The 18,628-nt window shown below is 39.2% G+C and overlaps 1 protein-coding gene and 1 long non-coding RNA gene across 7 annotated transcripts in view; one reads left to right on the top strand and one right to left on the bottom strand.

Annotated features, from left to right (window-relative positions):
- The window catches only part of LOC146583955 (uncharacterized), a 40,930-nt gene extending 34,351 nt beyond the window's left edge, over positions 1–6,579 (bottom strand). For 3 of the 6 annotated variants that reach the window (XR_014898300.1, XR_014898301.1, XR_014898302.1), the window contains exons 1-3: positions 6,489–6,579; positions 4,868–4,974; positions 4,723–4,776 (exon numbers count right to left, since the gene is read on the bottom strand). This is a non-coding gene — a long non-coding RNA (uncharacterized LOC146583955). The remainder of the gene's footprint in view (positions 1–4,722; positions 4,777–4,867; positions 4,975–6,488) is intronic. The other 3 variants (XR_014898304.1, XR_014898303.1, XR_014898305.1) reach the window with 1 other exon arrangement.
- A 24-nt stretch (positions 6,580–6,603) lies between these two features.
- Positions 6,604–16,373, top strand: LOC146583954 (alcohol dehydrogenase class-3). Its single transcript, XM_085325678.1, has 9 exons — positions 6,604–6,654; positions 8,570–8,671; positions 9,524–9,665; positions 10,167–10,254; positions 11,432–11,651; positions 11,854–12,114; positions 12,862–12,997; positions 13,902–14,040; positions 16,060–16,373. Exons 1-9 carry the CDS (start codon positions 6,643–6,645, stop codon positions 16,082–16,084), a joined length of 1,125 nt encoding a protein of 374 aa, XP_085181804.1. The 5' UTR covers positions 6,604–6,642; the 3' UTR covers positions 16,085–16,373.
- The last annotated feature ends 2,255 nt before the right edge of the window (positions 16,374–18,628 follow it).

The following is an 18,628-nucleotide window of genomic DNA, read 5'->3' as shown; positions in this document are numbered from 1 at the left end:
AAAAATGTGATAATGCATTTAGACTTGAAATTTAWTAAAAGAATCACAAACTCGAACATAACAACTAGGGTTTTTTTTAAGAGTGTAACTGGATGTGTAACAGCATTTAATGTACTAATTATCCTTTTTTTGGAATATTACTGAAGTCACTTGGGCTTGCATCTTACTGAGCAAGAACTGCACTAGGTAATACTTAAAATAAAAGATGTACAGACTTTTATAACTTCACTAATTCCCTATAAATCAGCAATTTGTGGAGTAACACATGACTGCTAACACCACAACTAAAGTTTAATGACCAAACACTTCTATTCAGCCAAAACTCTTAGCAAGGACAACCAAAGAAGCCACTAGAACAGATTTGCCATTTAATTACTAACACTTCTGTTCAGCAAAGCATACTTCCGTTAATCAAAACAAGATTGTTAGAGCACATTATATGGAGTATTCAGCATATTCAGGGTATTATWATTTACTTTAGCAGTGTATTAGTGCTCAGTGTGGAGCCTATATTTATCTGAACAGATACAGAATGATGAGCAGCAGTTATGCATTTGACAGGTGGTAGAGTTCAATGAATCTCCTGTATCCGTGAAACACTCATCAATCATACTTAAACTAAGTTTTTGCAAAATATGTGTGTGACTGCTAAGTCAGAAAAAGCATCAGTGACCACTGGCTTGAAACTTAAAATAAGAAAGCAATCATCTAACCTTGGATCAAATTGATCTTTCTTGCAACCTATTAATTATTTCAGTTTGTTCACTGTTCACTTGATTTGGTTTTTACAGACTTTGTTGCAAGTTGGAAAAGTGTACCAAAGCTGATGTCTGATTATATGGCAAAGAAATTTTATTTGGATGCCTTGGTGTCACACACTCTGCCATTTGAGAAAATCAGTGACACTTTTGACTTACGATTGCAGGAAAGAGGTAAGATATCAATAAATTAAATCTGCTTATGCTGTTGATGAAGCATATTTTAATTATACAAGCTGAATATTTTGTTACCCTATTCTATGAATGTATCAGTTTGAACACACTTAAAAGGAAAAGAAGAAAGAAACATTTTAAACTGTTCCAAGAAAATCTGATTCTTGACATTAATAAATAGGAAAATTAACACACCACCAAGGAGACTGTGCATTTCCAYAGCTTTAGGTGCTCTGTGCTGACTCTTTATGAGGAAATCTATTGCACACCAGAATTATTACACTTTCAAACTAAAGTATGCATCTCAGGAAACAGTAAGCAAATCTTAACAAGGAGTTAACCTGCAGAAGCTAAAACTTTGTCATCTCATACCCCAGTTGACTACAGCGACTTCCAGCAAACCTTYACCTTTCTGGAGAAGTTTTATTGAGGAACTCTGTAACTATTATACACTGACAGGATAGAGTAATAAAATTTTCAGCTTACATATTATAAAAAATGTAAGAATGAAGGAGACAGAAGCATGGTGTGGGAAGAGTCATTTAATAGGTCACACAGGTCTCTTCTTTGGAAGACATTGGAAATTTTATTTTGTCTTCACAAATACTTCTGGGATATCCTCTTTTACTGCAACTTTATTTTTGTGAGGGTCAATTTGACAAAGTGCGAGTAATCCCATTCAGGGGAAGTCAACTCCCTCAGATTTCTCTTTAGTGTGATGACAATTTTAATAGCGATACTAAAAAGCTGCTGAGTCAAACATTTAAGCTATATCGTTGACAGCGTGCCACACAAAAGTAAGGTTGCTAAGGTGATGAACAGCTCAGTAATAGGATTGCTTGAAGCTTTAATGCAACAGGAAAAAATTAATGATAATGAGTGGATATGATCCACATCCAAGTTCCATATAGAAATGCTTTGTTTGTGGATTATTTTTTTCTTTAAAAACAAACAAACAAACATTTTAAAACAAACTTTTAAGTGGCTGATTTTCTTTGTTACAGCAATCGAACAATTCTGGTTTTSTAATGATTGAGCAGAAAGTTTTGAAGACTCTCACTTGAACTTAAGGCTTATTTTCAGTGTGCCTCTATTCAGTAAACTGATAATTCTCTTAATATCTATCTAAGGGAGTGCAGCTCACGCAAATATGGAATGGTTAATAGTCAATGGTCATAAYAGACATTATTTAAAGCACACTATATAAATCAGAATGTAACTGCTTTTTGTTATCATGTAAGTAACGTTTATATATACATATAAGGATGTGGTTCATTTTTGCTTATGACCTTTTGCAAATACTGTTGTACTTTTTAATATATACTCAGCACTAAGTCATTACAGCACAATCGTGCAAAACCTTCCCCAGAGAACAGGAATGTCCCTTTGAGTAGACCATTCTGCTAAACAAACACTTCATATGGAGCAGAAGTTCAGACCCGTAAGACTAATGCCTTCTGACCATTTTTGAGCCACTCTTACCCCAACCCATAGCCAAAACACATCCTCTGAACTTACTGTGAACCCCTTATCAGGGGTTACAATAACCAATTACACARCACATCATGAACACACTGATGAGCCATGAGCAGTTAACAAATTCCACCTTATCTGCTCATTTGCAGCAACCTCTGCACATGGAAGTTGTTAGTTTGCCCCACTATAAAATTTCTTAATTCTCTTAATTACTTTCTAAATAAAAAAAGAATAAGACTACAGATAATGAGGTGATATCAAAAMATTTTTTTCTCATTGTAAGCAAGTTCTATGCTTCCCTACATAGAAAATACTAGAATTTCCTCCCATAAACATGTCCCAAACCCTGCAAACATGTACGTACAAGTCTTAATTTTATATTAGCTAGTGTTCTCAGAAAAGTAATCAATTAGTCAGATAACTCTGTAGTAAATATAGACACAGAAACAGATTATACATTAACATCATACTAATGTCTTATAAACAAACCATTTCCTCCATCCGCATTACTTCCAAGTTTTGCTAATCTGACTGATTTATTTTTAAGAAAAAAAATCTAAAGCGTGATTAAATCAAATTTGATTGTTATAAAATAACTCTGCCTTAAGTCAATTATAACATGCATTTTACCAGCTATTTAAAACTTTTTACATTTGATAAATCGTATAAGTACATCTGATTACAGTGAAATTAGAAGTTCTGACATTATTGCAGTGCCATCCAGTGCTTCTTTTTAYTACATTCTCTGCATACTGTTGATCAACTTTCTGACATGCAGGAAGAGCTGGATTTTTGCAAAGATCAAACATTTGTTTCTAGCAGGCATCTCCAACAGGTTTGCAGAGTGCAGTGATATGCATGCACAGTTGCCAATATCACTGAAAATTCTGCGATCTTAAGTTTCYATGGTCTGCTATCATCTACTACAAGGTGAATTGCTAAAGAAACTGTTCAGCTGCCCTTTCCTTTGAGCCACAAATGTATTATTGCTAATTTTCCATCAACTTGGAGATTCTCCTGCCTTTTTGACATTGATCACTGACTAGGCAAGAATCTGAATTTCAGCAGATAATTACAGAGCTCCTGAATTTTTGTTTTGTTCCTAAAACCTCATCTTGGACGCCAAAGCCAAGCCAAGGTACAAAAAAATGCTCACTAAAACTACTACCCACTGGAGGTACATACCCCTCCCCCCCCCAAAAAAAAAAAAAAAAGGAAAAAAAAGCGTACTGCAGATCCCTGCAATAAAAATCAATGTCATGCAGTATTGGATAAAAGCAAAGGTTGTAAAGCAGGGTTAGGTTACATGAAAGGTAAAGGATATTTACCTTCTACGTTTCAGCCCAATTTTTCTACCTCTTGCATAAGATAACCAGAACTCATCCATCCTACCCTCTATCTGTCCTCTTTATTTTGCCCAAGTGCAGCCTTAGCAGATTCCAAAAGCAATCCAAAATATTTCCCTTAGTATGTTTTTGTGTTTATTAAAAACACTATGAAAAGCCTTCAGGAGGTTTTGCACAAAAAAGGGAAGTCAAATAATCATAAGGTATGTCAGATCAGAAAAGTACTTCACAGTACTGCTTCAGAATTACAAACACTTCTTTTGGATCAAAGTCTTTCTAGTCTCTCCCATAGCCCATGACAAAGCTTTGGCTCAGAGAAAGATAAAGAACAACAAGGCCTTAATACTACTCCTCATTGAAGTCTAAACAGTAACAGCTCCTGCGAACACAACTATGGTAGAAAGGCATCAACTGCACAGCAAMCTTTCAGAAGGTAAAGTTGAATTTGACATACCTACTTTGCTCTGCAGCATTATAATGCTGCTGGAAAAGCAAACTTATCTTCAGTTTCCAAACTGGTCACTATCCTTTCCACACATGATACCTGAATAGTGATGTCCCTCTAACAGAATTTCCCCTATCTTTTGTAAATAGCTGCTTGGGGCTTTTCCCTGACGCTTGCCATGTCAAACAGAGAACATCTTCCAAAGTTAGGCCTTTCAGCAAAACCACAATTGCCAGGCCTTTCTCCCACATGCTCATAGTGCTTCCAAGCCCTTCTCTTTTCTCAATCCAAACCAATATGCCTGATAAGCACTTAACAYCTGCTAAAACAACAAACCAAAAACAAGCCAATGTTAAAAACCAGAGAGCACAGTAGCACGAGGAATCCTCACCCACAGAACTTTCCTATACAGACCTGAAACACAGATGGCAAAGCAACAGACAGTTCAGTCAAAAGCACAGTGTGGAAACTCGATTTACTTGCATAGTACAGAGAATAGAAAGAAAGYTGCAAGATCACTTACCATGCCCAGGGGTTTCCAATAGCACAAGGCAATATGGGAGACAGCATGACAAAACTACAAAGGAAGGAAAAAAAACACATTAATCTCTGAAATTGAACAGTGAGCATTAATAAGTTATGATTTACATATTCATATTTTTCCCYACCAGAATCAGCATCATCAGGTTCAGGAACTTCACAGATATGGCCACTAACAAAGCGGAGTATCTGTGCAATTCAGCTAAGGATGAAGTTTGAAGGTCTTTTGGAAGCACTGATGAATCAAAGATGACCAAGAGCATGAATTTCACAGGGGAGACAGGGTTTAACCAAGGACATGAGCAAAGTCTGCTTTGATTTGAACAACATGGTTTTAGCAGTAGCTGGTGAAAGCAAGAAGAAACACAAACAGCTGTTACTGTAAGACAGTCTCAAGAAGGGCATGGGACAGACAGTATGTCCGTATCCYCCCTTCATTTCTTCTCAATATATGTCACCATATGTGAAAACTAATACAGCACTCTCACTGCTCATATTACCTTCCAGATAGGTGTCAGCCTTCYTGAGCCTATAGATTTCCACGTTTGTGTTATTTTTACACCCAAGTTAGTGCTGCTGCCTATCTATGGTCTTTGCTGAGCTTCATTAGCATGTCAGTGTAAAAATTCTGTGTCTTGCCACAGAAAACTTTGTAACRCTCTGCAGGTCCTTTGGCACAATCCAGCACCTCACATGTGAAATCCCAACAGCAGAAGTGTTCACTTGATTTTCATGTCTACAAATCCCGCAAGAAGCCCTTTCCATCCTRCCTGGGGAAAAAATGGTCCTTCAGAAAACAAAACAAAAGCATGGGCAGGTGAAGAATCCCAGCAGGGCCAAGGTGGCAGCAACAGTACCCTTGCTTGAACAATTGCCACAAGGTATCACASCATCTCAACCAAAACTTCCATCTCACTGCTCTGACTTGGTGAATCATTTCACCTACATGGAAAGCGGCTGCTTTCATTCAGCTGAAAGCCTACTGCTACCTAGTACAAAACCCACCACCACAATGGCTCGGCTGTGCAAGTACAGATTCAGGTACAAAAGATCTCCACTGAAGACATGAGAACAGCTACTGCCTCCAGGATTACTGCTGAATAGCTCTACACTGGGTGCAAGAGGGTGACTCCTCTAAAAATGGAGTATGTCTACATACACACCGCATCTTCAAGAAAGTGGTTACAGAGGGGTAAGYTAACATTCCCTTGTAGCTATATGTTCAGGAAAAAAAAGTTGGATAACGTTGTGCCTGCAGTATCAGGGGAGTGGACCCCACTAAATAGGATGATGTGCCTGTTCCTTTACAGGCAGAGTAGCACAAATCTGCCTGCTAGACTGATGGGACTGTGTTGTGAGATGATGATGCAACAGAAAAAGCCACAAAACTAGCAACCTTGTAATGAAACACTGGGGAAGATGTGAGAGAACAGCTAGATCCTTGCTCACACCAAGTGCTCACACCAAGATTTGCAGGAAGAAAAGGGTTGCACCATGAGACTGAAAAGCAGAATTAGTGGCTTCATAACCCACCTTCCCCTGTTTCCTATCAGCAGCTGTGATTGCGGCCTCCGACGGGCAGGGAAGGAAACGCACGGGGCTTGGCCCGGCCACCTCCTGCCCCGCCACCACGTCAGGAAGCGCGGAAAACACCCAGAAGCGGCCACCGAGCAAACGGCACGGCGGCAGGCTCCCCCCGCGGCGCCAGCCCTCGACGAGGAGAGGGGGGCGCTCCCCAGACCGCCTCACCTGCCCGCTCCGCTCCGCGGCCGCCCCAGCCCCAACCAGAGGCCACCACCATCTCCCTCCCTCCGCCCTCACCCGCTAACGGCTCTAACGGCCGCGGCGGCRGCGCGCGCATGCGCCGCGGCCGCCCTCCCCTTCCGTCGGGCGGCGGCGCGCCATGGCGAGCGGGGTGAGTGYTTGTCTGAATGCGAAGGTGGGGTTTCGGGAGCGTTTTGGGGCGAGCCCGGCGTCCCGCTTCCTCCGGTCGCGGCCGCGGGGTGCAGGACGTTCGCCGCTTGCAAAGCGCGGTCGCTGCCGTTGGCTTTTAAGTACCGCGGCGCAGGCCTGCGGCAGGAGTGATGGGGACGGACGGACGCACGGACGCTYCCTCCCTTCTGGCTCCTCTTATCTCTGTCCTCCAGATAGGGAGGATATAAAAGCAATCAGTGCCACTCTGAACAGCGAGGGGGGTCTCGATGGATATATTAACTGATTGTTACTTGAAAAGTCGGTTTAACCAGCGTTCTGAATCATGAGTTGTTCTTTAGGATGTGCAGTATTAGTTTGGGAAGATCTGAACCTGTCCTATAGGAAGACTTTTGTGTTTTTCCCTTTCTTTAATCCTTCATTTAAATAAACTTGCGTGAATTCAAATTTTGAGAAAGCTCAAATCTCCTTTGAGAAAGTAAGTGACTTTGTAAGGAAGACAGATGGGTGGGAAAACAGTAAATGATTTACAGAGCGAGAGCTCCCCTTGTACTTTGTGCCTTGAATTTAGATTTTCTGGCAAATTCTTTGGTACATTTTGAGATTACAACCGCACTGTGGCTCCACAGCTATTTTGTTATATGTAGTGCATTTTTATAACATCTACGCTGATAATAGAAAGCGGGACAAGAGAAGTTCACACTTGAAGGTTACGAGCACTTCCGTCCAATCTAGGCCTGTGCGGGCTGTAGGAATAGGTATCTGTTTTGTCTTGCTCCAGGCCATGGTTATAAAGCTTCAGGCCTTTTAAGGTTGGGTATAGTTATCTCAGCAGGTTTGAGCCAAGTTAAACATCTGTAGTTCTGCTATTTCAGGTGCAGTGAGGGTGTTAGCTGGYTCTGGTAAGGCCCAGTAGTGTTTATTGTAGAACAAAGGTATTATAGAAAATCATAAACTGGTTTGTTACTTTATTGTATGCATGCAGGTGATGAACCAGAGCTGGCAGTGGGTCCTGGTGCTGTTATTTCATCTAGGCAATGGAATTGCAAAAGGCTAGGTGGYTGAGTATTTGGTTTGGGGAATTTCCATTAAATCCCTTTTCAGTGATTCCACAGGAACATCACAGCTTGCTTGAACACACGAACATATGTAACACCTTTTGTCTTGGTAACATCTTATTTTGTATTGGTATATAGCACGTGCTATGAAATGCTGCACATTTCCAAATGTCATAGTAGTGGCTTATGGCTTCTTTGCATGGAAGAAATGCTAACAGCAATCCGTGCAGGCTCTGCAGAGGTGCTAGTGCACAGTAAGCTGCTGGCGATAACCATACAGCAAAATCTGTCTAGTCCCTACCCATCACTGGAGGGCTCTGCACGTTAGCCACATGCACGCATTTCTCCTGGCCGAAATCCTACCCAGCAGCTCTCCCGATAAGGACAAGAAATTCACTCCTAATGCGGATCTCGGACAATTAAGGGATCTCCACTTTGCTTTCTAGATTTCTTGAACGTGAGCACCCTGTGCTCAAGCAACRCATCTCAAATAAATGCCAGTCTGTTCTTTTAAGCCACCGTTTTCATTATCCAGTCTATTACAATTGCTCGTTTCCCTGCAGTATTTGAGCATCTTCGAGCACTCCTAGTTTTAGTATATTTTTGTTCAGTAAGAGAGTAACATTCAAGTCTCAGATTTTGGTTTGTTTGTCCTTATTTAGCTCCCTGAAAGCAGATGTAGAGCCATTAAGTCTTTGTGTTGAAATTAGTAATTTCAAATCTGGGATTGTTTCCAAAAGCCGTAGCCTTTCTCTTGCTTCCTCACTTGGTTGAACAAGAATTATTTTAAATGAACCATGTAACAAATGTCCTCTTTTTATTTTTTTTGTTCTATTTTAGGTTATTAAATGCAAGGCTGCCGTTGCCTGGGAGGCAGGTAAACCACTCTCTATTGAGGAGGTAGAGGTTGCTCCACCAAAAGCTCATGAAGTTCGTATTAAGGTAATTAATTTAATTGTTAACTGCATGCATTATATTTTGGAAGACTTTRGTATTAAAGCTGAGTAGCTTGTTTACTAACCAAACATAAACAAACATAATTTGTTTATGAAAAACATGTTTAATTTTTATTAGTCTCAGTCCACACTCTGGACTAAAGGTCATGGTTACCCCTGAGGATCAATTCTAGTTGTTACAGGCTAAGCATCCCACAACAGCTGAGCTAAAAACATCTTTGATCCKGTTTGAAGGGCTGCAGCTTGTGACCTGTTGCAGTTGTGTAACACACTGGATTTTCTTCACTCAGACTATAAATTACTGACTATTGTGATTACGCTCTTGATTTTCCAAACCTAAGCTGCTGATTTGATCGGGAGTTTTTAGTAACCCRTATCTGCCAAAAAGTATACGTTAAAGTAAAATTTATCACTGTGGAAGGGTCTGTGCATTGTCTTTACATGCTGCTTAAGACTTACACTGGATTTTTGCAATACTGAGAGTTTGGTGTGGACTTTCTGGTAATTTTACCTTTGAGAGACTGACTAACTTCAGTTCTGGGACACCAACCTGCTTTGAGATTTAGAGTGCTGATTTCTAGTGTCATTTCCTAATTTCAACGTCACAGTTTAGTTGATGGAAATGAGAAAAGATGTATTATCATGACTTTCCTTTTTCAAAGTATTATATACTGTGTACCTTGTCAGGAATGAAAGTATGTTGGCAGCCTTGCAAAAGCTGTTGGTATTGGCAGACTTGTCCCAGCAGTAGTCCTGAATTAGTGACCACGGCAAAATATTTAAACCCATGCTACTATTCCATTCTTCAAGACGTCTCAGATTATGTATTTCTTTATAGATAGTTGCCACTGCTGTCTGTCACACTGATKCCTATACTCTGAGTGGTGCTGATCCCGAGGGATGTTTCCCTGTGATCTTGGGTCATGAAGGAGCAGGGATTGTAGAGAGTGTTGGAGAAGGAGTAACAAATGTAAAGCCAGGTAAGAAAATGTCTTGCCAATCTTACTTCTGACTGCATAGTTTTCTCTTTGTGAGGTACATCTGTCTAATGGGCTCTTGACTGAATGTTTGGAAGATCTCAGCTTATAGAGTTCTTATTTGAAACTGCATCAATATAATTAAAAGATTTATTTATTTTTTTCAAATGATAGTTGTTACCTGTTTTAATTAAAGGGCTTAAGAGATGTTTAAACATGCTTTTCACTACTGGTTTGGGGTAGTTTTGTTTTGCAGTGTTTTGCATGATCCTATTTGTTCTGGAATGTTTAATTTCAGATTGGCTGTCTGCTCAGAAATGTGAAAAACAGCATTTTATCTAGCATGCTCTATRAACACTGCTACTTTATTCTGTAAGCAGTTTCTAATACACAAACAAGGTTTTAAATGAACAGGCTCACATAAAAGCCATGAAAATCAAAGAACTGTTTTCCCTAGTGCCTCACTTGATTCAGTGACTAGCCATGTGTTTTTTTTTTTCCTAGGGGATACAGTTATACCTCTCTACATTCCCCAGTGTGGAGAATGCAAGTTCTGTAAGAACCCTAAAACTAATCTGTGCCAGAAGATAAGGTTTGTATTATTTTTGTCTTGACATGCAGTATAGTATTTCTTCAACATGTACGTGATTCAGTTATCAAACACAATTGATGAGAGTTGCCTCTGAAGAATGAATCTCTTGACACATCATTTAATGACTTGGAAAGTGCATTCATTAGGGAGTTATGCAGTACTTTCTCCTTAACATTTAGTTTCTTTTTTGACCTTACGTAAATCTGATTTGTTTGTTTTCATGTATTTGAAGGTGTGAGCTGATAGCTTGTATCCACAGCTTTGGAAACAAAAGCACTTACTCCATATTTAATCCATACTTAAGGGAAATACTTCAGGAAATTTAGCTTGTAGAGTAAACACCAAAGCAATTATGTGATACAGAATTGTATGGAAAGCCCTTTTTTCTTCAAACTTGCTTCCCAGCTGAATTTCCAGCTAGGTCCAATAAACAATAAAGGTGATGAAGAAGGGAAGGCTGCTCTGTGTTTGGGATTGATATACCATAAATACTGTTTGATACCTGGTCTACCTTGGATGCATTAAGTAGATTTAAGTGGTAGTAAAAATGATGAATCTTGGTGGTTGGGGAGAATATCTGGCTAAAGTCACTATCTTCAGCCCACAGAAAGTTAGTTCACATTTGTAAACCAAAAGCTGCAGTTCATATGTTTCAGTCTTTAAAGCGACTAAGCTGCAACTGCATTTGGAGGTTCTTGGTTAAAACCCAGTTGTGCTACCACTCTGTCAGCAAAGGGCCACAGGAATAATGGTGGCCGCTATTTTTGGACACACTATTTAAATTGCTGCTAAAAGATTAGCTTGATTTCACTGTAGATTCCACTTGGAAAAATAAGTTTTCCAAACACCTCCCCGCTCCCCTGGTGACATTACTGACAGGTGCTGCTCAAGGGAACTGGACTGAAGGAAGTGCTGGTGGTGAACAGGGCAACATACTGATAGTTCAGTTTCTTTCAGTGCTTCTGTGAGGGCATTATAACATGAAGTCTTCACTGGTTTTCAGAGCTATGAATTACGCCTAWAGCATCTAATTTCTGTAAACTCCTAGGTTCATTGGAATGTTTCAAAAATTACAGCTGCCTAATTGCACCTTACCTCTGGGTTGMTCAAAGGATACTATCTGGTGAGGATAGTCACTGCTTAGATTCTGACTGTAATTTCTTKTGTTTGCTTTAAGAGTCACTCAAGGAAAAGGACTCATGCCTGATGGTACCAGCAGATTCACCTGCAAAGGAAAGCAGATTTACCACTTCATGGGGACTAGCACCTTCTCCGAGTACACTGTGGTGGCTGATATCTCAGTAGCTAAGATAGATGCTGCAGCACCTCCTGATAAAGTGTGCCTGCTGGGTTGTGGCATCTCAACTGGCTATGGGGCTGCTCTTAACACTGCTAAGGTAAAAGGCTGTGGTTGCCTCTTGAAAAACTTTTCGGATTAAATTTCTGCATAGTTYCTCTTAACCTAAGTGATAAAGTCTTGTAGCTATATGTATTTACTCACACATTTCCTTCGTTACAGACTACTTAACCTGTGCTTCACACTGACATGGAAGGGTGAGTCTTCTCTGTGTTGCTCATGCTCTTCTCTTACTCTTTCAGGTGGAACGTGGCTCTACATGTGCTGTCTTTGGTTTAGGAGGAGTTGGGCTGGCAGTTATTATGGGCTGTAAAGTAGCAGGAGCATCCCGGATCATTGGCATTGACATTAACAAGGATAAGTTTGCCAAAGCCAAAGAGTTTGGAGCTACTGAGTGCATTAACCCTCAAGACTTCAAGAAGCCCATTCAGGAGGTGCTYGTTGAGATGACCGATGGTGGGGTAGATTATTCATTTGAATGCATTGGTAATGTCGGAGTCATGGTGAGTGTTTGCATGCTACCACTTAGAACTTGTTTAGCTAAACAGGAAAATGAGTTGCTTTCTCAGTAATATATAGTAATAGTAATGATAACTGCTATGATTTAAAAATGCCTATTTACAACCACTTCTATTTATATAATGAAAGCAAATGTCACTTAGATTGAAAATGGCTTTCTTATASTTCACAAACTTTTTTCCTTAATGGGAATTCTTTAAAACCCTGAGTTTTCATATGTTGACAATGGAAACGTTTACAAAAAACACATATAAAAGATACTGTACAATGAATAGTAAAATCTCAGCACCCAGCATCCCCCTCCTTCCCCAAATAATGAATTTAACCTTTAGAAATACAGAGAAATAAAAGTATCGCTAAATGTAAAGTAAGGCTTTCAGGAAAGAAAACAACATTCCTAAACTATCAGTAACAAGGTCTACATTGCCTCTGATCTCTTTATTATACTTTATCACAGCTTCTCCCAGTGGGAGTTCAAAGTGACTTCTCTGGCAGCCAARTGGGATATAAAAAGAGCAAAATAAATCTTTAACAGTATAAGGAGTCTGAATCAATGGAAAATGTAATGTAATTTTCAGGTTTTTATTGTTCCTTAAATACTGATGTGTGATTCATTAACTGGGAGGGAGGGCAGGGGGAGTATAATCTGTACCAGTGTGTAACTGTCAGTGCGTATGTGCCGCATAAACATTAGTGATACATGCTGTGCTTTGTCCTATCCRCCTGTGAAGAGGGCTGCCTTGGAAGCCTGCCACAAAGGCTGGGGAGTCAGTGTGATAGTCGGAGTTGCTGCTTCTGGTCAGGAGATCTCTACCCGGCCATTCCAGCTAGTAACTGGACGCACATGGAAAGGGACTGCGTTCGGAGGTAACTTACTTTTGGTATGAAGGTACAGATAACCTAGTATGGCTTAAATGTGGGAAGAACATGCTGCTTTGCTTTTGCTTGTGGAAGAAACTTAATACTGGCAGATTATTAAGAATGTTGTGTTGGCTTTTAAAATTTTAGATTCCTACAGACAGGCTACAGATACTTCTTGTATCATATCTCACAAATTTCAGATGCAGAACATAGCCGTATGTTACTCAGTTATCAAACAGTGGTATAGAGCAGTTGCTTTATTAACAGCTGAAAATTTGGGACATGCTGTAAAAGGACCTGATCTCTGGGGAGACTAGGACTTGCATAAACATGTTTTTGTTGTCACTAAGCAAATTGTGGGGCTCCATATGAGAAAGAAGTGTCACCTAGTCACTGAAGTGGAAACTTGTTATAAAAGAAGCTTTAAAATAAAAGGCAACGAGTTCATAATCAGCATTTCCTGCTGTCAGACCAGAAGCATGTGGAGACCTCTACAGCCAGGAATAACTTGGGGAATTCAGTAACTGCTGAAGTTCATATAGATACCCAAACGTCACACTGTTCTAATGCTGCTGTTTTTGAAAGTACTACAAAGATTATGTAGAGGGGCTGGCAGAGGTGTCTAGGGCATGCTTTCTGAGGGGAGAGCTGCTGTGTGTTCAACACTGAAATACTAGTGAAAGGTTAATGCACTAGTGTGTTGAGCTAACATGTGCTCTCTTGCCTGTCCTCCTACATTCCTTACTCACTGCCTCTTTGAGCAGGAAGGACAAACATGTGACTGATCTCAGGCCTTCAATTTCTCAGAATATCTATCACAAAAGTACTGCTGTGAGGGTTGTATGTTTTTCATCTCTTTTGTTCTGAAGAGGGAGGATAGGGGAAAAACAAATGCATACTTATCTTTCAGGCTGGAAGAGCGTAGAAAGTGTACCGAAACTGGTGACTGACTACATGTCCAAAAAGATCAAAATTGATGAATTTGTGACTCACAATCTGCCTTTTGACAAAGTTAATGAAGCTTTTGAGCTGATGCATTCAGGAAAGAGGTAATGTTCATAATATTAAAAGGTGTAGCAAAGGTTTCTTGCTGGGACAGTCTAGGTACACATTTCTTGGCCAGTGCCATGTTTTAAACAGGGAAGATAAGGGCTGACATACAGCATGTATGTTCATTCTGAGATAAAACAATTGCTTTCCCAGGACTTGAGGGGTTTGCTGAAATCAGTCTATATAGTGTGTATGAGACAAAGGCAGAGCTAAAAGCCAGCGGCAGTGTGCAAGGGAAAGATGAAATTCTGTAAAACTGAAAAAGGAAAAGGGGAAGGAAGTTGGTTTTAGCTTTCAACTTCCAAAACTGATTGCTAGAACATTCTTCCTCAGAAGAATAAATATGAAGAGGTTGAAGGAGAGTTCTCATGAATTAAATCTAATGTTATTACAAAAGTCATTAAGCTGTTAGTTTATTTGAATCAAATTGTGTTTGAAAATCTACTATTATTATTTTAGGACTAGGGTTGGTCCAGTAGAAATCATTATTTGGAAAGATCTTTTAATGTGCTGTATTTTAAAATTTTTCTTTAGTGTGATAGGTGTAGAACATTAACATGGCAAGTTTGTACTCAGCATGGTCAGTTAGCTTTACAGGAATTTTTGCCAGACAATTTTGATTATTCATATTGCAGACTCATACCATAGCTGTGATCTGTATTAAAAATTCCTAGTGAAGCTCTGACCCCACTACAGGATGAACCGACTCTTATTGGTTAGTGAAAAACCTGCTGGATGCATGAGCCTTGCTGCCCCTAAAAAGTGCTGAGCAGCAGCTGGTGTACTTTGCAGACAGTGATCAACCTGCAACAGCAGCACAAAGCTCAGAGTAGAGTATATTCTTATTAGAGGATGTATTAGGCAGTCCTTGTGAAGCCCCCTGCAAATATAGGCATGGATGCACTTGAGGGAAAATAAGGACCAGCATGGAGATACAGTGACAAAACTTGACCCTGCAAGTTAAAAATCTAAGGCAGTGAACAGAAGGGGAAAGGAACAGTCAGTTTTAGCCTTAGCTGTGTTAGACCTTGTCCTGCAGCGTATTTCCATGTGTGGGCTTGTGATAAGAGGCCAGTTCACTTAGTGCTCATCCCTTAAATGAGAGTTTTAATGAGATGCCCTTTAATTTGCTGAGAATTCAGAGACTTTTAATTAAATAGCTACTAGTGCCTCTTAGAGTAGCAGCCAGCTTATTGGCAGTGTAAGTCACATACTTTTTAAGAACATGTATTGAATGAAGGGAAGAATCAGCTGATAGACAAGAAATGTGGAGAGGAAACATTCAATTAGAAGAGAATTTCTTCCTGCATATTTGCACTAATTCAGGCAATTGTGTTTATTCATATTTATCTACATACAGATAAACAGTTGCCTGCATTATTGTAAGAACTCAACTTCCTCTTTATATTTGTCCTCAATCCATACTGATTTTGATTTATTGTATGTCACTTTCTGAAAAATAGTTGATGTTCTGCTTTATCTGATTATTATCAGATTTACTTCATATTTAGTCCTATTTTGGATAATTCAGATGACAATTACATTTGTATTACTTAAACTGTAAACACTGCATCAGCTATGCAAATTTCATCCAGTAGGTGATCTCTTTTCCCAGTTATGAATTTGTACATCATTTCAGTGCTTTATTTCTAAACATGCCCTATGAAATTAATAATGAATATTTAAATTCTCCAGGCAGCAGAAAGAGGAGGGAATGCTTATAATGTTGGTCCTTCTGATCAAGATTCTTGGCTAGCTGCTGCAAATTGACACTGGAACTGTTACTGAAACTTTTTATTTTGAGTAACAAATAGTAATAGGCATTATGGCCTATTTCTGGGGAGGATTTTTAATGAATATTTTTTACAGGTATAAGCAGAATTTCATCCTTACAGAAGATGAAAGTTAAGCAAAAGTATGCTTCAGCAACACATGGGAAAGGGAGGGAACTAAAGTGGAAAAAACCCACACTTATTGATAATTATCTTTTTTTTTTCTCTCTCTCCTTTCATTTTAAGCATTCGAAGTGTCCTGAAGCTTTAGAGACAAACATGGACCATCCAGTTGGTCAGCAACATGGTAACTGTTCATTTATAATGGAATTTCTGACAGAGTATGATCAGGTGGATGAAGACTCATGGGGACTAGTAAGACAAACTATATTAGGATGAGTATTCTGAATATTAAATAACCTGTTCTTTGACAAAACAATCAAAAAGTAACCACTGAGTAACATTACATAATTAACACTGATCTTGGAACTCCTATTTCTGTACTTGTTCCTTAAATTTAATACTTATCTCAACCTACTTAATAAAAGGTTATTTCTAAACACAGTGTTGGAATTCTTGAGCATGAAAGCACTGATTGCTGAGTTTTACCATTTTCCTCTGGTGCTTTAACAGTACATGCACATTATGAAAGAATAGCATTCTTCTGAGCCAAGAGTGAATGATGTGTGATTTGTTATGCCAGGTAGTTTAATAAGCATTGGGAAGCAGCACTGATGCACTGTAACTGCAGTGAGAGATTGGCAAGAAAACAGCTGTCACACATATCAGGCTAGTCCAAGAATGAAAAAGGATATACTGCCAACCAGCGGAGCAAGCTGTGGTTGGATGAATGACCTAAATATCCAGATGTATTCTGGTGTTATAGTTTGGGAAGTCTAATTCTGCTTAATTTCGTATTTGGTTCATTACAGTAGCTGTAGGTAGACTTGTAGAAATAATAATGGCATAAGACTACTCTGCTGCCTAGTGTTCTCCAAAATCCAGTAGTACAGAGAAAGTCTTGCCCTTTCCTTAAACTTGCTGGCAACTGAAGAAGCCCTTGGCAGCCACTGCAAAAGTTGTCTCTATTTAGTGAGAACTAGGATCATGCCATTGAAACAGAAAATGAAAGTGATGTTACTAGTAGAGCAATAATCTCCATTGTTATAATTTGAGACTGCAGTGTTGTTTTTTTTTTCCCCTAAGTTTTGTCACAACTTCCTTACTGCAGTTTAAGTGACTTAATTAGGTAAGATTTCTTAGAACTGAAACATGGAAGCAATGCAGCATGTCCAAAAAAAAAAAAGAAAAAAGAAAAGAGAGAGAGAGAGGGAGAGAGAGAGGAAGGACAAAAAACAGACTGTGAAGCAGAGGCAGAAAGGCTCCTGAGTTAAGAGCAGTAAGGAATATATGCAAGTCAGTGGTTTTTGGTACCCCAAGGACACTGATCAAGAGAGGTTCCATGTTTCAAGTGAACATGATCATGCAAAAGCAACCATTACAGTGAGCCTTCTGAATCCAAACACTATTTTTGTTATTGATGAGAGGCAATTTCTTCCAATAGTCATCTTACCCCTATGATGCTGCTGTACAAATGGGACAGCTTAGCGTATTCCATCTATCCTTAGAAATATATCCTTAGAGCATTCTGAAAATAGATGAGATKGTCTGGCATAAAGTTAAAAATACAACAGAGTAAACAACAAAATCCAAATCATGTGTATGTCATAAGAATGTCATAAGAAATCAATTTTGAGCATCCAAGAGAAATACAAACCTGGAAAGTGAGCCATCTGAAACTGCAATGAAGTGATTCTCAGTGCCTTGTAGCTCCAGAAACTCTGGTTGAACATTAGAGTTCAGTGAAAACTGCTCAATAACCAGTTCCAGCTACAGCATCCTGTAACTATAGGATGGCATCAATAATACATTAGTAGCTTTTAGCTCAACATCTCAAAGCTATGCCCTGAATGAATTTAATAGAATTAAATATTTTACACAGTAACAACTAGTTCTTTAGGTTGTACACACTAAATCAAGATTGTACAATGCCTTTGTCTGTTTTGTATTACTGCATTAGTGGATCTACAACTTTATGTTGGTGGGAAGCTAGTCACATAATCCCAGGATAAGTCAACAACAATGAAAAAAAAGGCATTTAATGATACTGAAAAACTTGGATTAAAGACTTGCAGTTTCTTCCCAGCCTAAAGAATTGATGTCCTAGGCATTGTGCGGCTGAATTTTCAGTCCACTGTCCTGTAAAGCAGCTGATTAAATGCAACATCTTTGAAGTATCCTCTTTGAAGTTGCTCAGCTAACAAAGGGATACACTAGCACAAGGGTTCTTCCTCACACCCTGTTCTTAGTGTGAAGATACTGTATTAAACCACCATCTTGTCAATTCTAAGAACTCTGAGGATCAAAATACTTCCACCAAATGAAACTGCTTTGCTAGCTGCCTCATAAAGGATGCAACAGCAGCACAGAAACTTCACTTTGCCTCTCCTCAGTACAGCCTTTTGGTTGTCTCGTCTTCATGCTGTTATTTTTATTCAGCGTTAACTGTTAAATCTCTCTTTAAATATTCAAGTCAATTTGCAGAAACAGCATGAAACATTTCCACACTTTCAGCTCCTACATGATTTTGGAATTGGAGATAGTAGTAAAGGGAGAACATTTCAGGAGGCTGCTTCAAACAAACTGCACAGTTGTGCTTTTTGTAGGAGTGTGTATAGTTTTTTAAAAAGCACTATTAGAAAGTTGATCCAAACTCTTAAAAAAAAAAAAGAGAGAGAGCGCGCAACTTCTGGAA

This window comes from Rhea americana, unplaced genomic scaffold (genome assembly GCF_003343005.1).
Source record: "Rhea americana isolate MKP2758 unplaced genomic scaffold, rheAme1 scaffold_99, whole genome shotgun sequence".
NCBI classification, from domain to species: domain Eukaryota; kingdom Metazoa; phylum Chordata; class Aves; order Rheiformes; family Rheidae; genus Rhea; species Rhea americana.
The sequence above is the reverse complement of the archived record's forward strand: the minus strand, read 5'-3'. Positions and strand labels throughout refer to the sequence as shown.